Source organism: Netta rufina (assembly GCF_964035555.1).
Source record: "Netta rufina genome assembly, chromosome: 28".
NCBI classification, from domain to species: Eukaryota; Metazoa; Chordata; class Aves; order Anseriformes; family Anatidae; genus Netta; species Netta rufina.
The window spans coordinates 2,314,366-2,335,176 of NC_140152.1; the positions used below are offsets into that span (position 1 = coordinate 2,314,366).

Sequence of the window (20,811 nt, forward strand, 5' to 3'; positions counted from 1 at the left end):
TTTTCTTTGATGGGTCAGATCTGGGAGGTAGGCCACGGTTCTTAATGATAAACTGTTCTGGGGACACCATCCTTCATTCCCAACCTCTTTGCAGTTCTCTAAAATGGTTTAATTTTCCCTAATGTTTGTGCAAAATATATCAGACCCCTTGGAAGCATATTCGAAACCTATGTAGAAAACAGCTTTTAAAGACAACATTTGTAGGTTTCTATATATTGCTTGTAGACAAACGTATATGATGATATATTGTCTCTCTGTAGTTTTTGGGCCTTTGAATTATCGGTAATATCAGACCTCTAGCAGGTTTCAAAGATTTGCTGATTGACAATCAGCAAAATTTGCTGATTGACATGAGCTGACATTACTGATATTTCAAAAAATGATGATAAAAAAATCTGCATCATGCAAAATCAAGGTAAAACGGGCTTGTTTAGGTGTAATAATTCATTTCTACATAAACTTTAAATCCAATGTTATAGTATAAATTCTGAAAATGACATCAGATACAATATATTACAAAGTGAAGAGTCATCCAAAATAGAGAAAACCCTTAAAATATCCCATTAAAATGTTTGCATTGTAACACTTATTTTCAGATTTTAAAAATGAAACCTCAACAACATTAATACATCCCTATGGAAAGTTTCCATTTAGACTAGTAGAAAAGTGTGCCTTCAGAAGAATTTCAGTTGCTTTCAATTTTATGACCATTTTCACTAAGTACACATTCAGTTAGCAAAACCTTTTAGATGCATGAGCTATTTTGTATAATTCACGCAGCAAACACAGCTTGTCTCACTTGGCCAGGCTTTATGTGTGGAAATGGTCTATCCTTGCCCCCAGACCTGACAGTTTTGGACTATACAACTAGAAGCTTATTTGGCAGTTAAAACAAGTGTTTTTTACATGCAACTTTTTTTCATAAGGTGGTTAGCACTGACTGCCAACATATTCTGAAATTGTGGTTCAGATAAATGTTCAGCAGTTGTAATTTATTATTTTACGAACCTTTTGGAAGGTTTTGAGATAACCACAGCTAAGTGCTATTACTTCAGCAGATTGTTTAATCCCTCTTATCCTGTTTTTAGTGAGAGTCTGGCTGATTGACAATTTTTTTTCTGGATAGAGTGTTAGTAAAGTGATGTTCCCAACAGGAGAGGTGAAGAAAACATCTTCTGAAGTTACTTGTTGCCTGGAAACTCTATGATGAAATTTTCTTTCTTCTAGATGTTGGATGATGCCTCAGGTATACTGCTGCAAAGGGTTCTGTGAGCCTGTCTGGCCTCTCCCTCAGGCCTGTTCTGCCTTCCTGCTTTTGAGAGTCTGTCTGGCTTTTGGTATTTTGCAATGAGCCCCACGTTACTCTTTGCTCTTTGCCAGATCTTCTGCTTCACTCCTGTCACTTTCCTCGGTGTCACTTCTTGCGTCTTTTCTTTTCTGTAGGAGAGAAAGATGATTTAAATAAACTGCAAATCTGATGTCTTGCTACATTAAAGGGGACTGGTTTTGCTTTCATTCAGAGCACTGGCATGTTAACCTGAGAGGTAAAATAAAAACAATAGCTGAGATCATATCCTTGAAATCAGTGTGGTTGTCCCTGAATTTGGGAGATTGACTTGAACTACCTGGAGTTTGTTATGTGTTTTCCTGACTTTTGAATTTTTTTTTTTTTTTTTTTTTTTTGTAATCCTTATAATAATCTTGTAATGTGACCTTCTGAAAATAACTTAGTGTTAATTCTACATATAGTTATTCCGCATATATGCCTCTCTATTTTTGTATTGCTGAAGCTCTGAAAGTCAATATATATTTGTTCAGTCTACTACTGCCCTCTGCTGAGGGCAGTTGGTTATTTGGGAAGGCGATAGTCATGGCTACTTCTTGTGCACTGAAAACTGAATTTTAATGACATCCCATAAACAATGGTATCAATACAACTCTCACCATGTGCCTTCAGAAGCTTTTGGACTGTTTTTTTTTGAGTAGTCCCACTTCTCCCACCCCTTCCCTGCAGGCATGCAGGAATCACTGTGGATCTCAGGCTTGCTCATGAGTAATGGTGGCACAGAGGAGAAAAAGATTTTTCATACCGCACCGTGGAGGATGACACCAAAGACCATCTGGAGGATTAGATAGGACCAAAAAATGTGCAACAACTGCAGGATCATCAGGAAAGCATTTATCAGACAGCTTAGGAGGAACATCTGAAATTTTGTCACAAAGTAATAGTATGTGCTGGGGGAAAGAGAGAGAGGGAGAGATGAATTAGTCTGCATGTCTTCTTAATTACAAGGGTCAAAAGACTTACTGGGCAAATAGTTGGCTCATGGGTTCCCTGGGAAGAACCAGTCTGTGCTAGGCCTGTGTAATCATGCTTCACTTCAATGACTTCTTGCTCTGTCCCAGAAAAAGACTTCACCCATCTTTCACAAAACATATCACAGGTCCCAGAAGACCTGGAGAAGACCTATTAAAATTGCCAACCATACAATAGTGTTTGCAAATAGGTCTGTTTGCAAAGTGTATCTGCAATTCTTCCCAGAAGCAGCAGGAAGCCACCATCTGGCAGTGGTCCTCCCTGGGCCAGAGACAGAACTTGGCTTCCCAAGACCTCCACAGAGCATTCAGGGTTCATATTTTTGTACCCCAAGGCATTGCTTTTATACATACAGGCTTGACCATGCAGACACAAACCACCCTGCAAGACCCTCTGTTCACATGAAGCTCTCTCTGCGAGAAGTCATGCTCCTCACCTGCAGAATCTCCAGCCCACTTCCACGGGTCCCTCTTCATGGGCAGCACTGGGAGGTCAAAGCACTGCCTCTGTCGTGGGGTGAGGCCAAGGGCAACTTACTGTCATTTTAATACTGGCTTTAAAAGCTTTTCTGTGAATGTAGTAGTCAGAGAGACTGGGAGGAAAATATTTGGAGTACTGTGTCCAGTTCTGGGCTCCCCGGCACAAAAGACAGGGATCTCTTGGAAAGAGTCCAGTGGAGGGCCACAAAGATGATACGGGGCCTGAAGCATCTCCCCTGTGAGGAAAGGCTGAGAGACCTAGGTCTGTTCAGCCTTGAGAAGAGAAGACTGAGTGGGGATCTGATCAATGTTTATAAATATCTGGTTTGGAAGTGGAAATCAGACAGAACAGAACAGAATTTGGTGCAGGAGAGAAATAACAAACACTGGCATGTGCGCTCCTCTGCAAGTATCTTTGACATGAAATCTAAGATGTTACAAGCTGGGAAACATTTGGTGGATATAACATCCGTTTGCTCTGCCTTTATGCTCCTCCCTAAACATCTGCTTCTTGCTGCTGTTGGAAACAGGGTCTGACCTTGACGGACCCTTGGTCTGATCCTGAACATCCATCTGCTTTGTTCTTCCATTACAATACAGCACGTCACTGGGATTTGTTTGACTTCTTGTAGACAACTGAAATCAGTGTTATTTGAGCTTCTCAGAAAAGTTGCCTCAAACTTTTATTGCTTTTCCCTTTGAGGGAGCTGTTTCACTGCCAAAGAGTTGGGGATTTGTTATGCAAAGTCAGCTTCACAGGCATCCAGACTTAAAGGGAAGCAGGACCAATGTTCAAAACCCAGCATAGTCAGTGCTGGTACAGAGCCAAGGCAGGAACAGAGGACACCTATGCAGACTTGTCCTTATGCATGTGTAACATGTCCCACTCCTTTTAGGCATACTAAGAAAAGCGTTTGGTTTTTGAAGAAAACTGAAACCTTAGAGTATATATAATGCATGTATTGTGGAATGAATTTGTGGGAAGGTAAGTCAGATCAGCTAGGCAAATTGGAAGTGGTAAAGAAGGGGGAACAATTTTAGCATAGTTAAAGGCTGGGAGTGTGGTCAAATGTGTATAGGCAAACACCGTTCTCCAAGACTGGTGTCTGTGACTTCTGGAGATAATGCTGCTCTTACACTCCCAGCATGTCCGGTGTCTGACCTCCTGAATCCTGAGGTTGAACTCATCACTGTCCTGTTTTATTTCAAATAGATGCAGGGTCACCTTAAATTCCTACTTTTTTTTTTTTTCTTTTTTTTCCCTATATTAGTTTTATCTTAATAATGCTTTAAGCACGACTTTCTTAGTCTGTGAAGAAATTCTTGGGAAATTCTAACCAGCATACTTTGTACCTTCCTTCTCTTGTACGAACCAGTGTTTGCAACAGAAGGAGGCCACTTCCTACTTGATGGAAGAGTCACACCAGGTCTTGAGCAGGATTAGAGGAGATGAAGGATTACCCTCAGACTGTGGTGGGTGTGACCTTACAAGGATGGAGAAAGGTAGTCATAAAAAATTCCCAATGCTATGATAGCTCATGAATTGTCAGTTGCTGTAGCTGTATATAGACATCTTATCCCAGCAAGAGAGACAGCTCCAGAGGAGAGACAGTCCCTGCCTAGGAGACAGTGAGAGCCTGGAAATGGAGAGGCAGAGACTGTGACTCCACATTAATTTATATGTAAAAACCCTGGCTTTTTCTGGGGTTCCTCAGTTCTATCTGGATTCATCTTTAAGCTTACCTGTAGTGTCCTGTTCCCTGCCTTTCCTGCCCTCACCATGGAGGGTCATCTCTCCTGAAGTACAAATAGTCCATGACACCCATGGTTAGAGAACATTAAAACGTAACTCACATTAACGGGAAAATGACAAGCCGGGAACTGATGAACACCACAGCAAAAACAACAAAGACTGCTTCACAGACCCGCTTCCATTTCATGTAATGGAGCATCTTGGCCAGCTGTAGAGAAACATATTGCCATTTATACCATGTGGCTGTGTTCTTCTGTTACCACTCTCCTGAAAGACTTCAGGGATTTCCCATGTCCTGCAAGGGTTACTGGACTTGTTGGAGATTGTCCCACCCCTGTGTACTCACTTTTCTCCAAGAACAGTAAATCTGATACTTCCTAAATGCCCTAGCACTAGAACATACATGTGGCCCACCTGTGTGGGTCAGCACAGTTCCCACTGCTACTCACAGACAAGAGAATAGATGAGCATTTCTAGGCGAAGGTAACTCACCTCTAAAATATAATCAGAAGCATCATGGACCAGCATGACTATCATCCCAAACCGTATAAGGTTGGCACAGTAGGAGACAAAGATCAGGGTGATGGTGGCGATGTGGTGGATGATCTGTTCCTTGAAGTCCTGGTATGAGAAGAGAGGTTGTGTCAGTCATTGAGCTTGACCTGGCAGCACCTGTTCAAAGATGCTGCTGCATCTAGGACATGGCAAACAGTAGTGCACCCCACTGTTCTGTGGTTCTCTAGTGTTATGCATAAAGCCAAGACAAAGGAACAACTTTACATGCAGAAATGCAGATAAATACCAGTGAGGTACACATAGGTGCAAGTGTGCTAGAAGACAGATTTTCTGTATTTTCCATGAATTAAACTTTCCTTACAAAGTTCCTCTCTCAATACTCTGAACCAGAGTCCTCTGGTTCAGGCTGCACTTGGGAGCAAGGCAGGAAAGGGCCACACTACCATGTCCACCTAGTGACCATCTCTTGGTGTCCCTTGGCCAGTCACAGGGACTGTCATGAGATGCAAAGGTAGGATACAAGAGAGTGTACGTGGCCTGGGGCCTTGCCTGCCTTGAGGCCTGGCAGAGCTCCGTGAGTCCCTGGGGTGCTGACAGTGGGAGGGGGGAGCCTCATGGTGGAGACTGACCGAGCCAGTGGGTTGCTGCTGTGCTGCTGTCACTCACCTTCCTCTTCACATCAAAAGGCAGGGTGGCAACCAGTGAGCAGTAGAAAGAGAGCTCCAACAGGTAGAACCAGCCCAGTGCAGGCAGGAGAGGCTGCAACACAAGCAAAAGGCAGCGTGACACGCTTGCTTAGCCATAGGGAGCAGGAGAGGGCAAATCTTTTCCCAGGCAAAATGCATTCATGAAAACTGCATCTAGGTCAGCAGGGCTTGGTCATTTCTAAATTTTCCTGTCCTTTGTGACTGAAACATTTGCTGGTGTGTTGGCAGCCTGCTCCAAAGCCAGGACAAGCCCCAGACTCTCTCAGAGGGACTGAGAGGAGCTGAGATCTCCCCTCTACGGCGGGTCAGACTACTCTCATCTCTCATTTCTCTTCCTGTTCAAGAGTTCAGGGGATGTCCTGACTGCCAGGTCCCTTTCAAGGCCGCACACATGGAGCAGCTTCCAGCCAGGCTTGTATTACAGAGAAACTCTTTGAGGGGACTGTTCAGGGCAGAGAGAATCTCCTGCTGCTCTTTCATATGGACCACCTACAAGGAGCTGGCCAAGGAGACAGTCAGGCTGTTCACATGGTGCATGGTGGGAGGATGAGAGAGAGAGGGCATACTTGGAGCCAGGAGGTGAATATTAGGAGAACCTTTTTCATCATGAGTGTCACACAGTGTCACACATCACGTGAGTCACACACTGGAATAGGTTGCCCAGAGAGGTTCTGCAGTTTCCATCCTTGAAGGACTGGACTGGAAAAGACCTGGGTGACCTCATCTGAGCTCACAGCTGACTGCTGTGAGCAGGAGGTTGGACAAGAAACCTCCTGAGCCCCCTTCCAAACTGAATTATACCATATACATGCAGCTCACCTGCTGTGGAAAGCTCAGCCAGCAGACAGTGTGGTCCCAAAACCAAGGCTTCTGTGCAAAGAGAAGGCAGCAGTAAGAACCCATAGCCATTATAACATATAATAAAGTACTCTTTCATGTTGCCATTAAGTAAACACATGATGTCAGTGTGCCTGTGGTAGGGCCAATCTGCCTTTGAACTTTGTGAAAGTGCTTGGCAAAATGCAGTTGTCGTTAGTGAATGTACAGAATGTTCCACGGAGGGTGTTGATACACAGTGGGTCGGATGAAGAAAACCATGGTCACATTACTGACACCTAGCCAGGTTTGTACCTGGATAAGGGGGCTGTTCTGCTGGATTTAGATTGGGTATGTTTCCATACCACATCCCTGAAATTTGTCCTTATTTGGTTCTGAAGCCATGGTCTAACCCCTAGTCATGGCCACAAATGGTCAGTGGGTTCCTTGAAATGGCCGAGGACCATCAGACGTATTTTCCATGAATGAGGAACTCTGGAAAGGTGTCGCGTCACAGTGTCTCCCAGCTGACATACTTACATCATACAGAAGAGCCAGCGCAGAGAAGAATGATGTGAAATAGAATATAAATCTCCAGCTAAAATTGAAAAAGAAAAACAAGCAAACAAACAAACAAAAACACGGGCAATTAAAACTTCCTCCAGAATTGTGATAGCTCACCAGGCTGTGCCCAGGCCACTGCATCCAGCACCCAACTGTGTGGAAGTGGCTAAACTTGGCACATTTAGGCACAATGGCTGCAGGCCAGAAACAGCTGGAGAAGGATGAGGTGCAGACAAACAAATGTGGTATCATGTCTTCCCAGGTGCTCTCCCAGCAGCTGCAGAGCCCATGGGAGAGCCTACTCATTTGGATAAAGATTTGCAGTACCTCAGCTATGTATGCACATGCACAAATGTGCTGTTAAGGCAATGGGGTATCTACAGCCCACCCAGGCTCTGCTGTGGTCCATGTTGTGCCCAAATTCCTGATGTCAGAAGGAATTTGGCCATTTTAAAAGTTCCTTTCCCAGCATTATGGCATGCAGTCCTTGTTGGAGGTTTCCATGATCAAAAGCCTCAGCTGGCTCACCTACCTTGCCTCACAGAACTTCTTCATCAGTCTGGGACGGTCCTGGGCCCGCCGGTGCCGGAACCAGGTCTCCACTTTTTTAACTGGGAGGTCATTTTGCTTGGCCAGAGAAATCAGGTCCTCCTAGAAAACAGGTCAGGAAAACAGGACTTAGCCTTCCTGATGCTTTCTGCCCCCATGTGGGTGGAAGAGGCCACCTCTGCCCTGTGGGCTTGTGTTTCCCTGAAGACCACATTGCTTTGGAAAAAAATAGATCAGCTGTATTTGCAGTTGTGAGCTCCCAAATCATTTTGGACATTTTAAAACTCCAATCCAGCAATACGTAAATACAGGTTCAGAATTTACCACAGGCTCTCCCTGGTTAAATGTTGCTAGCTATGCACAATGGGATTCAACATCTGCAGTAAAAGCCTAAATACCTTTTTTTTTTTTTTTTTTCCATCTCTGATGTATGTTTAACATGATTATCAGCTACAGATGACAAATGAAGATTAAAAAAAGTTTTGGTTTGTGATAAGGAATCACTCAGTAATGTCAGATAAAACATCCAGCTGTTTGATCAACTGTGTATTCAGTCTCAAAAGCACCATTTCCATCATGCTCTATTTTATGCATAAAGTCCAAATAAAACTACCTAGTCTTATGATTTATAAACAGTGATTAAAACTAATGTAGAGATGAGCTCATGAGCATTTTTGAATTAAGTTGACAAAGCTTCATACCTATTTAAGTCAATAATTATTTTAAAAATCCTGGAACATGCAACAATGTGAATAATGATCTGAAGGACTTGCAGTTCTGCTAAAAAGGAGTCCTATCTATAGGCACTACTCAAAATGGCTCATTAGGAAAGCCAGCACCTCTCACACTATCTGCTCTATCTGATAAACTGTCAGTCAGGTGATGCCGAGATTGTAGCTCTTCAACATGTTGGAAGGTGCAGAAGTATCTGCTTCTTCCCTAGCATGGTGGTTAGCAGTAACTGTGATGCCTGTGCGGCTGGTGTGCTTGGGTTGGGGTATCTGTAGGGGAAGAAGGTATTGATTAGCTGGGCTCTTGGGACACAAGTGACACTCACCTCCTTTGGGGTCCTGCCAATCAGATTGTAGAAGTCTTCCAGTGTGGCATTGGGCTGAGCTTTGCGCCTCGGCTTGTTGCTCACACCCAGCCTCCTGCCCAGGGGTAGAGCTATGGTTCTAGAAGAGAAAAAGAAAGTTCAGACAGGAGAGAACATAGGCACCCTCACTGTGAGCTAGGGCCAGCCCACAGCAAGATTGTGCCAGCTCCGTATCCTGTGCATGGACCCCAGGGGTTCAGCACTGCTCTGGCTGCACACACTCTGCCAGAGAAGTCCAAAGCCCCACTGGGTGCAAACCTACCCAACCCCAGGGGTCCAGCACTGCTTCAGGGGCACATACAAAGCCTAGTGCCTCTACTGGGTCAGTGCTCTTCTTTGAGAGACACAATGGCACCAAGGCAATGCTGAGGAATGCTGGATGTGCAGTGGAGACAACACTAACAAATATAATCAGTATTGATGCCAGTTTTGTTTAACATTTTAATCAATGATCTTGATGAGGGGATTGAGTGCACCCTCAGTAAGTCTGCAGATTAAACCAACGTGGGTGGGAGTGTTGATCATGAGGGTAGGAAAGCTCTGAAGAGGCATCTGGATAGTCTAGACTGATGGGCCACATCCTATTGGGATGTGCAGTCAACAAGACTAAATGTTGGATGTTGCAATTGGGCCTTAAGAACCCCACACAGTCCCATAGGCTGAGGGAAGAGTGGCTGGAAAGGTGCTTGGCAGACAAGGATGCTGGTCGACAGCTGGCTGAACATGAGCCAGCAGTGTGCCCAGGTGGCCAAGGGCATCATGGTCTGCATCAGAAATAGTGTAGCCAACAAGACTAGGCAACTGATTGTCCCCCTGTACTTGGCACTGGTGAGCCCACACCTTGAGTGCTGTGCTTGGTTTTGGGCTCCTCACAGCAAGATATTGAGTTGCTGGAATGCATTTAGAGAAGAGCAGTGAAGCTGACTAGAAAACAAGACATATGAGGAGAAGCTGAGGGAATTGCGGTTGTTTAGTCTGGAGCAGAGGAGGCTGAGGAGAGACCTCGTGGCTTTCTACAACTCCCCAAAAGGAGGTTGCTGTGAGGTGCATGCCAGTCTCTTTTCTCAGGTGACAAATGATAGGACATGAGGAAATGGTCTAAGGTTGCACCAGGGGAGGTTTAGATTGGTATCAGGAAGAATTGCTTCACCGAAAGTGTGGTTAAGCATTGGAACTGGCTGCCCATGGAGGTGGTGGAGTTGCCATCGCTGGACATATTTAAGAGATATGGGGACATGGTGCTTGGGGGCAAGGTTTAGCGGTGGATTTGGCAGTTAGATGGATGGTTGGACTTGATGATCTTCAGGATCTTTTCCAACCTAAATAATTCTATGATACTATGATTCTACGATACTATGATTCTATAATACTACAATTAATAACAGTAAGCAATAATTAATTATAATAATAATTGACTTGATACCCAGGCGGGGGAGGGAGGGGGTTGCTACGCTCTCATTGTCTTTCCTTATAGCTCTTAAGACACTCCACATATGGAGTTAACCTGGAAGTGAGACCCTGTTTGGGAGTGCAGTGCTGGCCATTGGCCAGACTTCAAGCTTCTTGAGACCCACAAATACATGGGATTTGCTAAGCCATTGCAGGCCTGCAGGTAGTGGAGAGATGTTTTGATAATCCCCAGGACAGAGCTTTCCTTGGGGTCTGACTGCTTTGTGTTTCTCTGGCTCTTCCTACAGCCTCTTTTGCCAGAGCTTCTCACAAAGCTGAACACAGCAGCCAAAAGCCAGCTCTCCAGAGAGGTGGGACAGTGCTTCCCCAGCTCCCCCAGCTTCTCTGGGCCACAGGAGAAGGCCCATGCTCCAGCTGAGGGCAGGTTTGCTGAGCACAGCCTTCCTGCTTCACACACACCATTGTCCTGTTCTGCCTGGCTGGCAGCATCTTGTCAGGCCTGCCCGTGTCAGCCCCTGCCCTGCTTTAACTGATAACCCCTTGATTTCCTCTGGGTGAGGGCTGGACCTCTCCACATGTCTGTCTCACTTTCTGGAAAAGGGGCCCAAAGCCCAATCTGGATCCATCTCCTGCGCTCAGCCATGTGGACCTAGATTGTTCCCACACGTAGGTTCCAAGGAGATGCCTGTCAGTTTGCAGGGTCCCCTTTGGGAGTACCATTTCCCTCAGCTGGGTAGGTGTGAATGCCCATAGCTAGGGCATTGTAGTACATGAACTGGGGACCCCTGGTGCCAGGAGGAGCGAGGAGGGCAGAACTGGCTGAGGGGAAGGAGTGGTGTGAACAGGGTGGTCCTACAAGAAGCTGCAGGAACCATGGCTGCCCTCTCCTTCCTCTATGCTGAAGTTGGGGACTCATGCAGCATCTTTGGGAGTACCCTCTAAGACCAGGCTGAAGCCTGGCTCATCTGGGGTCTCCCAACCCTGATGTACCCAGCAAATTCCTTATCCTGTGCTGCATGCTCCCAGCTGGTCTCTCAAGAGCCCAAATCTGTCTCTCCAGGGTGAATTCCCCCACACAGCTGAGGTGCAGCTGAGTGACTTGTCTTTTCACTCCCGGTAGTACAGGTTATGTTACGGGTATGGGAATGAGAGATGGCAGGGCAAATTGCTGACATACAAATGCCATAAACCACAAAAAGCAGAAAGCTTCAGTATTCCTGGGGAGAATTCCCTGTCCCCTTTGTAGTGGTTAGGAGGTGGGTAAGGAGAAGTCCAGAGCAACCCTTCAAGACACAGATGACAGCACAGAAGAGGCTGGATTTGCTGCACTCACCTTTCAAAGATGTATCGGACAATGATCAGGATCAGGGCACCAGGGATGCAGAGCAAGAGGTCCTGAGGCTTTGGGTAGCGAACGTCAGCAGACTCCTTCATGTCTTCCCAGGTAGCTCCAGGTGGTAGCCAGTACTTGTGGTGCCAGAACTCCTCTAACAGTCCCATCCTGATCTAGATTGTGGGAGCACAGCAGAGGCTCAGGGATTCAAAAAACAAGTACAGCTGAGACGTAAAATTCACTCCTAAGCCAGGACTCCAGCGCTCCGGGACACCCAGCCCCACAGCTCGTCACTCACACTCCACACCTTTCACTCCAATCCATGACTACGACTTTAAACTAGTTGAAATAGCATCACTTGTTCTGACCTGCCCATGAGCTTAGAGGTGGAGTAAGATGTCCTAGTACAAGAAAGTCATTCAGTGGGTGTCAAGGAGGTGGCTGTCTTCAATTATACTTCAGTGCATAGACAGCTGAAGTCTCTTCCTAGTGACAATAACAGAAGGGGCACCTATCCCACCCCCTCTTCGTACCAACCTTTTCCTTCCCAGGCTGCAAAGCTCTCACCTATTAATCAGCTCCCCATTTATGGGGCTTCTCTAACAATTCATAATTGCAAAAAATTTGTTGGTCTCTCATGGTAACCTGGGGTGGATTTCATTAAATTGGTTGGTTGGACTCGATGATTTTGAGGTCTATTCCAACCTAGAAATTCTGTGATTCTGTGAAATCTCTGGTGAGAGATCTTTCCAAATGCCTCTTCAAAGCCAAGCACTATCAACAGGTTTTCTCCTGTGCCTGTGTTCACTGACACTTTGGGATAACTCCAGTAAAGACATGATCTCCTCATACACGAACCAGGAGGATTTTTTGCCGTAATGTTATGTTCATACATGTTTCCTATAATTACATTACTCATGATATTTTAACCAATCTGACCAGTACAGGTGTCAAGCTACAGATGTCAGAAGCTCCTCACATTCCCACTTGGGACCTCCCTAAATTTTGGACAACAAGATGATTTGAAACAACAACAACAACAAAATGGTACTCCACAATGCCTGGTTTAACTTTTTCTTGTGTAAGTTTCCTCTTGACACTTGAGCAAATACCACCCAAGCTGGAAGGCTTGCTGTTACTCAGTTACTTTGCTATATAACATCTTCTCACCCATCAGTTTTGGATAAATCCTCTAGAGACACATCCTCAGCAAGAAGACATCTGATATTGGCTCCCCTCTGCTTCTAAGCAGGGAAGTCGCAGGCAGCACTTTTTATTCTTTTTTTCTTTTTTCTTTTTCTTTTTCTAGCCTGATCTTGTCTCAGCTTTGATAATCTTATGATTCCTACAGTCTTTCCAGTGTTTTTCAGAGATTGTCATTGCCTTTTAAGTTGTTTCTCAATATATTTCTTGGCCTGCTTTACTGCCTGTTCAGATTAATCTACCAAAGTTACAGGTCCTTTCCACTTCCCGTGTTTAGACATGACTTTGGCTTTTTGAACAATGCCTTGCTGTTTCTTAGGGACGCCCTTACCTGCAGGCACTGTGTCTGTTGTACACGTGCAAATGAGAAAAGCAATGGTGTTCAAAGTGTAGTCATCCAAGTAAAGGTTCCCTTGGGCATATGTCTGAATGATAAAAACATGGTGGATGCACATTGCCCATGTTTCCTGTGTGCAAGGGAAGGCATGAAGCAAACTGCTCTTAAAACAAGATCCAAAATAGTACTAGATACCTGTGTCACTGGAGTTGGTAGATCCATGTTAGCTGCCAGCCCTGGGGGCCATACTTTGCCAGTCCTTGACACTCTTCAATGCATCTCTTATAGCTCACCTGCTGCTGGAAACCCCATCCCCACAACTGCTTGATGACATTTATGTGATGCACACCTTTCCTGTGCGCATGGATGATTAAGATGCATTGAAAGTAGATCCTGCTCTGGTGCCCACTGCTTTAGCTGCTTTGCTGGTTTCTTTAACAGACAAATCACAAGGATTCTCGCTGCAGGTTTTTACAGCAGCTTCTTTGTGCAGGGGGCTGTGATACTCCAAGAGGAATCAGTAGGTGATGGTGGTGGCAGAGTGAGTTGTTACGCAGCACTCATAAGCTTCCCAATACCAGAGCAGACGTAAGGAAAGAAGGTGGAGCCATTGTGGGGAGCAAACTGATTGCACACAGCTTCTTTAAGCCATAGCAAATAGCATAGGAAAGAAAACAAATTCTGCAGTGTGATCTGCCCTGGTGACTCATCACTCATACTCAGTTATTCAGTTAAAAACATTTGTAATTAACCCCAACAGCCCTCCTGAATCCTTGATGTATCCTTTCACAATGAACAGATTTACCTACTAATGAGCCTGGCAAGAGCTTATCTCCATCTTCAGGGGGATAGCATAGCCCTGAGGGTAAAATTCAGCAGACATCAGTATATATTTGTACTGGCTCCACAGTGCATCACAGAGTCTCCGGGAAGCATTCTGCTTCTCAGGTGAGATGTGATTTTACAACATAGACCTTTCCTCCCCTTCAGAAACCTCATTAAAAAGAAGACCAGGCATTCTTCTCCCTTCCCATGACCTTGCAGTTCCAAAGCATCTTCCCAGTGCTGCAGTCATGGACTTGCAATTGCCTTGGCAGTGCCAGGTAACCTGGACTGCCCCTAGCTTTAATGTAGGGGTGCCCCAAAGTGTCCTGATCCAGGGCCACATGCAGCTTTACCTAGTAGGAGTGAAACAAGACAGCTGCTGTTCTTCACTGGCGTGACTTACTACGGCTGAATGCTTTGGGTATGCAACATCCTCTCCATGGAAGTGTAAGAGCCATGGCAAAGGAATCCGTATGTGTCTTCTGTGTCACTCCCTCATCCACCCAGGTGATGCAACTAGCCAGGTTACCCCCTGCTAGTCAAAGAAATAGAAAAGAGCCCAGACAATCAAACTTTTCAAAAGTAATTTATAAAGATCTTTTACATTCAGAAGTACAAAATGATACATATCCATTCCTCCTGAACACATCACCTGCAGAGGAGTGGCAAGATTGTACGTATGGATTAAGGAAACATGACAGTAATACAGAACATATACTTTGAACTTTGAATTAGCCCAACATTTCAGAGGGAAACTATCTTCAACAAATATGAATTTAAACGATGATGGTCTGCTCCAGAGCATGTTGCTGCCCTGGCATCACCTGTGCTAGAACCACTTTTTCCTCTGAAATTATCCAATGTATTTTGACTAAAATGTAAGATCAAAGGCTCAGATCAAATCCTTCCTGCATTTCAGGTGAACTTGGTGGGCTGCTGAAAATGCTCTTGTCCTTCTAGACTGTCATTTGCCTCTTAACTTTAACAATGTGCGCCATCTCCTTGAATCAGGCATTTTCTTGGTCCGTGTCCCCCCATTAGTGTTGAACCTTACCAGGTATATACAGGGAAGTATCTGCATGGCCTTGGCAATCTAAGTCCCTACTCTCATAACAGTGAATCTGTTAATATTTTGGTTTCATAGTTTAATTGATCTATAAGACAGAAATCCATGCCATACTAATTTAACTCTTTTAAGAGATTACAGAATCAAAGATCTAGTACTACACTGGATGATATAAAATACAGAACATCTAAAGGAACTAAATCAGAACTGCATCATAACTTCATGGTCCACTGCTTTAAACTTTCTACTTTTGACACATCTAGACAAAGGCCCTAGACTTAGAAGGCTAAGTTAAAGCATTATTTCATGAAGTTCAGCAGATCCTCTCTGGATCCTTTTTCCTCTGAGGACAGGGGTAATCGATTCCCTTCTTACCAAGCTGACTCTGTAAACATCTTCCACTGTGCCAATTACACTAGATAAAAACATGAGCACTTAATCAGTGTTGTCTTCTAGAGCATCTAGTTTCTTGTCCCCTCCCTTGTGACAGTGTTCCTTTCCAAGACAGGTTTAACGGATTACCTGGCAATTGAGACACAGCTGCCTGGATTTTCCAGCTCTTCTAACCATGATTTGGGTGGGAACTGTCATCAGACTGGGCTTTGGAGTTTCCACCTTTGAGACAATAGAAGGGACGGAGTTCCATACAATTACAAAACTGGCACACGTATATGGCACACAGGAGCATTTCCTGTCAGAAAAAGAAAAGTTTTCTCCTATGTCTTCCCAAAGCTTTTATTCCACTATGCACAGTTTCAATTTTACGAGTAAGTATGGGGCACTTGTCTTCTTGGAAGAGGTGTTCCTATAATAAGATTTAGAGTTTCACACTTACTTACTTTCCATAATCATTAGTGGCAATGGGCCAGGGCCTCCAGAGGCTGATCAAGAATAAACAGATTCCTACCAAACAACATTAGGCAATTAAGACTTGACATTGCCAAAGTTTATCCACTGTTGTGAGTATTTTTCAAGATTAACACATTTAACAGCTATTATGGTACAGTCTAATACAAGTCAAACCACTTTGATCCCTTTCTATATGCTTCAAGGCAACAACCTATAGTAAGCTTTTCTTGAAGAAAGACCAAAAACTTCCCTCAAATATCAGTGACTATAAACAATTATGTTTATGGGAAGCAGGAATTCAACTATGATACTGCAATGGCAATCCTTTATATCTACGCAATCAGCAGAACATTTTCTAAAGACGGTGGACTGGATTCATTAAAGACCAGATCAGACAGAACGTGAGCAGTAGCTATCTTTCCTTGACGTGGCCATTGGTGAGATGGGCTCTGTTGGTCAGTGTCTCAGACCCATTCCTCTGGATATAATTGCTGCTAGTGACATTGCTGAAACACGTGATCCCATTTTTCTCCTTTTCCACGACCTTTTCTTTTTCTTCATCCTTGTCACTTTCTTCTGTGTCACTTCTCATGTCCTTTTCCATCTAAAGAAATATGTAAATGAGAAACAATACAAATGCAGAAGTCTGCACAAGAAGCTGTGCTAGCTGATACACAGGCTAAAGACTGCAGCTGCTACTTCAGCCGCCTGCCTTTGGCACACATTTCTATGATGTCTTTTTACATCACCTTTGGAAACATTTTATTTTCATCTACCTGGCTTCTGTCTCAGTGGTATCTTAACTGTGATCCTGATAAACATGAATAACTACTATACAGGTTGAGAAGAAGCACCAAATCATATACGCCCAGGACTGAGGACAACTGTATACAGCTGAAGAGATTTATGTTGTCTTTTGCATACAAAAGAAGGATGGGAAGAAGCAGTTAATCAAACTCTTATATTTTCCAAAAGGGACAAGGAGCTAGATTCTGGGTGGCTGCAAGTTGAGCACTCTGGTTTGGACAGCATATGCTTTCAAACAATCCAATAGCCCAACACAAAGCTGCTCGACTCTACATGTAGTTTTATATTCAGGTTTTTTCTCTTGCTATGAAGAGATCAGTAGTCCGCTTTTGTGAATACTTAATTCCTTGCCTTAAAAGGAAGACAAAAAAAGAAATAATGCAGTAAAAAGGCAAGTTAGAGAAAGCAGCTTAACACTTGCTGGCTTCTCAGGCTGTTTCTACTCTGCAATACAAGATGCCAAAACTGGGAACAAATTCACAGTGTCCACACCCATTGTTGGAAAGAACACGGAAGGAAAGCAGCAAACCCCTTCTGTGACCTGAGGCCTGGAAACTCCTCAGGAGCTTGTTAGTTCTGGATGTGCTCTGTAGTCTCCATTTATTATATACATTCTTCTGGGGATAGCACTTGGATCATGTTAAGCAGACTATTTAGTCTGATGCCTTTTCTAAAGATCACCACACCCAAAAGCAGATAGGATTTGTAAGAATGTGAAGTTGTACTCAAGTCAAACTGCCTGCAAGGACAATAGAAACAGCAGATGCCACATTTTGTGAACAATCTCAATCCCAAGTTGTTCTAGAGTTGGCAGTTCAGAAACTATATACAAAGTCTCTTGCTCTGCAGCAGAAACACAAACAATAATCAGTATTCCTAAGTGCCTTTAGAATATGGTTTAGGTCTTAAACCTAGCAAGATTCACAAAGGAACTAGATAGCTGCATGAATTAAAAAGACAGCTGCCTCTACAAGGAAGTGAAACCCCTTACTTCAAGATCAAGGCTGAACTGTAAGTACTAGGGATTAGGAAACATCAAGTGAGAAGGTGGTGCAGATAATCCTGTAGTCACAGAGGAAAATTACAGAGATCCGAAAGACCTATCAGAACAATCTGAACTTCTGACTGGAGTGAGAATTTCATGGCTCTCAAAAGGGGAGAATGTTCTGTATTTCTGCTGATACTGCTTTGGGCTACTAAATGTCTTAGAATCATAGAATATCCTGAGTTAGATGGGACCCACAAGCATCACTGAATCAGGCTCAACACAGGACTACATAAAAATTAAGCCATATGTCTGAAATGATCATGAAACATCTGCCTGGGACTGTTTTTCTTTGCTACTTATGGTTCAATACAGAAAGACCTCAAATATATATATTCTGCATCAAATATGGCAGATAATTTATTGTCATGGTTTTGGGCTGGAATAGAGTTAATTTTCCTAATTTCCAGCTCACGTGATGCTGTGTTTTGGATTTTTGATGAAAGTAGCATTGATAACACACCACTGCTCTCAGCTGTTGCAGAGCAGTGCTTGCACAGAGCCACAGAGCCAAGGACTTTCCAGCTTCTCATGCTGCCCTGCCAGTGAGGAGGCCAGGGGTGCACAAGAAGATGGGAGGGGACACAGCCAGGACAGCTGACCCAGACTGGCCATATGCTCAGCAATAAAAGCTGGGGTAAAGAAGGAGGAAGGGGGGGGCAGGCATTCAGAGTGATGGTGTTTGTCTTTCTAAGAAACTTACATGTGATGATCCCTGCTTTCCTGGAAGTGGTTGAACACAGGCTTGCTGATAGGAAGTACCAAATGAGTTTCTTGCTTTGCTTTTAAGTGCAGCTTTTGCCTTATCTAATAAAACTATCTTCATCTCAACCCACAAGTTCTCATACTTTTATCTTTTCCATTCTCTTCCTCATCCCGTGGTGAGGGGATGAGAGAGAGTGAGCGAGAGTCTGTGAGGTACTTAGTTGCTTGCTGGGGTTAAATCACAGCTTTTATAGATAAAATAAGAAAAAATCTGGATGTGCTTCAGTATATTTTTCCTGATGGATCATTTCTTTCTAATAACACTATCCACTACCTCATCATTTGACACTGTAATAACTGCAATGGAAGCTGTGGACAATATGGATGAAGATGAACCTTTCCTGCTTGTTCTCAGTTCCCATAAGACAGAATTTCCCAGCTGGATAGTAATAAAACAACTCATCCCAGGCTATGAGGTCAACTCCCACAGGGCATGGACTTGTTTCTGCTGGACTACATCCTTGGCAAGTGGCCACATTATGTCATGTCTTTGATTCTGAGAATAATTTCATGCTGAGCAGCAGTTTGGTTTCACAGCAGATACTACAGGCTGTAGTCAGAAAGAGTCGGGTGCATGTCACTTCAGTTTATACAGCTGCATCTCAGATATCCAAGGTTGCTCTGTTACTGATAGCGACAAACAGGCAATGCCTGGCGCAACGTTGAATGGAGTATGCTTAGGACATGCCTGTCTGCTAGTATGTAAGGAGCCCAGACAGCTAGTTTAGACAAATGCATCTACTCTGCAGACATCTAAAGTACTGGAAGACAACCCCGACAAAACATACTTTAGTGATGGGGCAGAGTGCAACCTCAGCAAGCTTGCCAATGACACAAAACTGGGAAGAGCGGCTGATACGCCAGAAAGTCATGTTGCCATGCAGAAGGACCTCAGCAGACTGGAGAAGTGGACTGACAGGAAACTCATGAAGTTCAACAAAGAGAAGTGCAAAGTCCTGCACCTGGGGAGTAACAACCCCATGCGCTCATATATACTGGGGGCTGCTCCGCTGGAAAGCAGCACTGCAGAGAAGAACCTGGAAGTCCTGGTAGAAACCAAGTTGAACATTACCCAGCAATGTACCTTTGACGCAAAGAAAGCTAACGGTATCCTGGGCTGCATTAGGAGCAGCATTGCCAGCAGATCAAGGGAAAGGATCCTTCCTCTCTAGTCAGCACTGGTGAGGCCATGTTTAGAGTACTGCGTCCTGTGGCAGTAGCCCTGCTGGGCTACTAAGTACAAGAGAGATGGACATACTGGAGAGAGTCCAACAAAAGGGCCATGAGGATGATTAAAGGACTGAAGCATCTCTCCTGTGAGGAAAAGCTGAGAGAGCTGCAACTGCTCAACCTAGAGGAGGCTCGGGGGGACTTTATCAGTATATATAAATGTCTGAAGGGAGGGTGCAAAGAGGATTGGAGCCAGGCTTTTTTCAATGGTGCCCAGTGCCAAGACAAGAGGCTGTGGGCACAAAATGAAATACAGCAGGTTCCATCTCAACATTAGGAAACATTTTCTCCCCCTGATGGTGACTAAGCATTGGAACAGACTGCACAGAGAAGTTGTGGAATCTCCCTCCTTGAAGATACTCAAAAGCCATCCAGACATGGATTTGGACAAGCTGCTCTAGGTGGCCCTGCTTGAGCTAGGGAGGTTGGACAATACCTCCAGAGGTCCCTCAGCCATTCTGTGATTCTGTGATGTTAGTAACACTGTAATTAAAAATCCTGTACTGGAAATCCCCTGGAGAAGAAACTATAGGAAAGCACTTTTGCACTGGCCTCATCAATCGCATCAACACTCCCTGCCTTGATTTTTTAGTTTTGTTACAAACACAGTACTGACCCAAGCGTTGGGATCCTCACTCAGATGTCACTGGCTTTGTTCATAGAAATCTCCCATGGAGTCCAATACACATTTTTTTCTTGAATACACACTTCATAAGTGAACCCAAATATTATATCAACTCATAAAAACTTTACTTCTTTTGTCAACTTTCACTAGTATCGAGTGACCCTTTTACCTCACTGTTAGGAGTTCACATGTATAATTTTACTAGGACAAAAAAGAATCCATCCCAGATGTATTCCCTGTGCTCCCAAGCAGTCTCAGGGGATCCTCCCTCCCCATATGGTGTACAGGGGACTACAAACTGATTCATACCGTGCCCTGGAGGATGAACTTGTAGACCATATGAATAATTAGGCAGGACCAGAAGATATGGAGCAGCTGAAGAGTTATCAGGAGAGCATTCACGAAGTAGTATCCAAAGAAGGGTTGGAATATCTCCATGGAGTAATAGTAGGTGTTATAGAGCACTCTGCAAGAGAGACAGAATTGCACTGGAGAGAGAGCGGCTGTAAGCCCCCAAAA

The 20,811-nt window shown here is 44.3% G+C and overlaps 2 protein-coding genes across 3 annotated transcripts in view; both read right to left on the reverse strand.

Moving 5' to 3' along the window:
• Window positions 1–1,355: 1,355 nt before the first annotated feature.
• LOC311219389 (ceramide synthase 4-like) lies at window positions 1,356–11,707 on the reverse strand (the record flags this gene model as incomplete). The annotated part of the gene is made up of 10 exons (XM_084302509.1): window positions 1,356–1,437; window positions 2,091–2,235; window positions 4,651–4,757; window positions 5,042–5,170; window positions 5,732–5,824; window positions 6,592–6,642; window positions 7,129–7,186; window positions 7,685–7,803; window positions 8,759–8,876; window positions 11,541–11,707. The coding sequence occupies 10 exons, from the start codon at window positions 11,705–11,707 to the stop codon at window positions 1,360–1,362; spliced, it is 1,065 nt and encodes a 354-aa protein (XP_084158635.1). The 3' UTR covers window positions 1,356–1,359.
• Window positions 11,708–14,475: 2,768 nt separating this feature from the next.
• The window catches only part of CERS4 (ceramide synthase 4), a 55,538-nt gene continuing 49,202 nt past the window's right edge, over window positions 14,476–20,811 (reverse strand). For both annotated transcript variants that reach the window (XM_084302740.1, XM_084302741.1), the window contains exons 11-12: window positions 20,602–20,758; window positions 14,476–16,424 (exon numbers count right to left, since the gene is read on the reverse strand). In XM_084302740.1, the coding sequence (XP_084158866.1) occupies window positions 16,233–16,424; window positions 20,602–20,758 (349 nt within the window). In that variant the 3' untranslated portion in view covers window positions 14,476–16,232. The remainder of the gene's footprint in view (window positions 16,425–20,601; window positions 20,759–20,811) is intronic.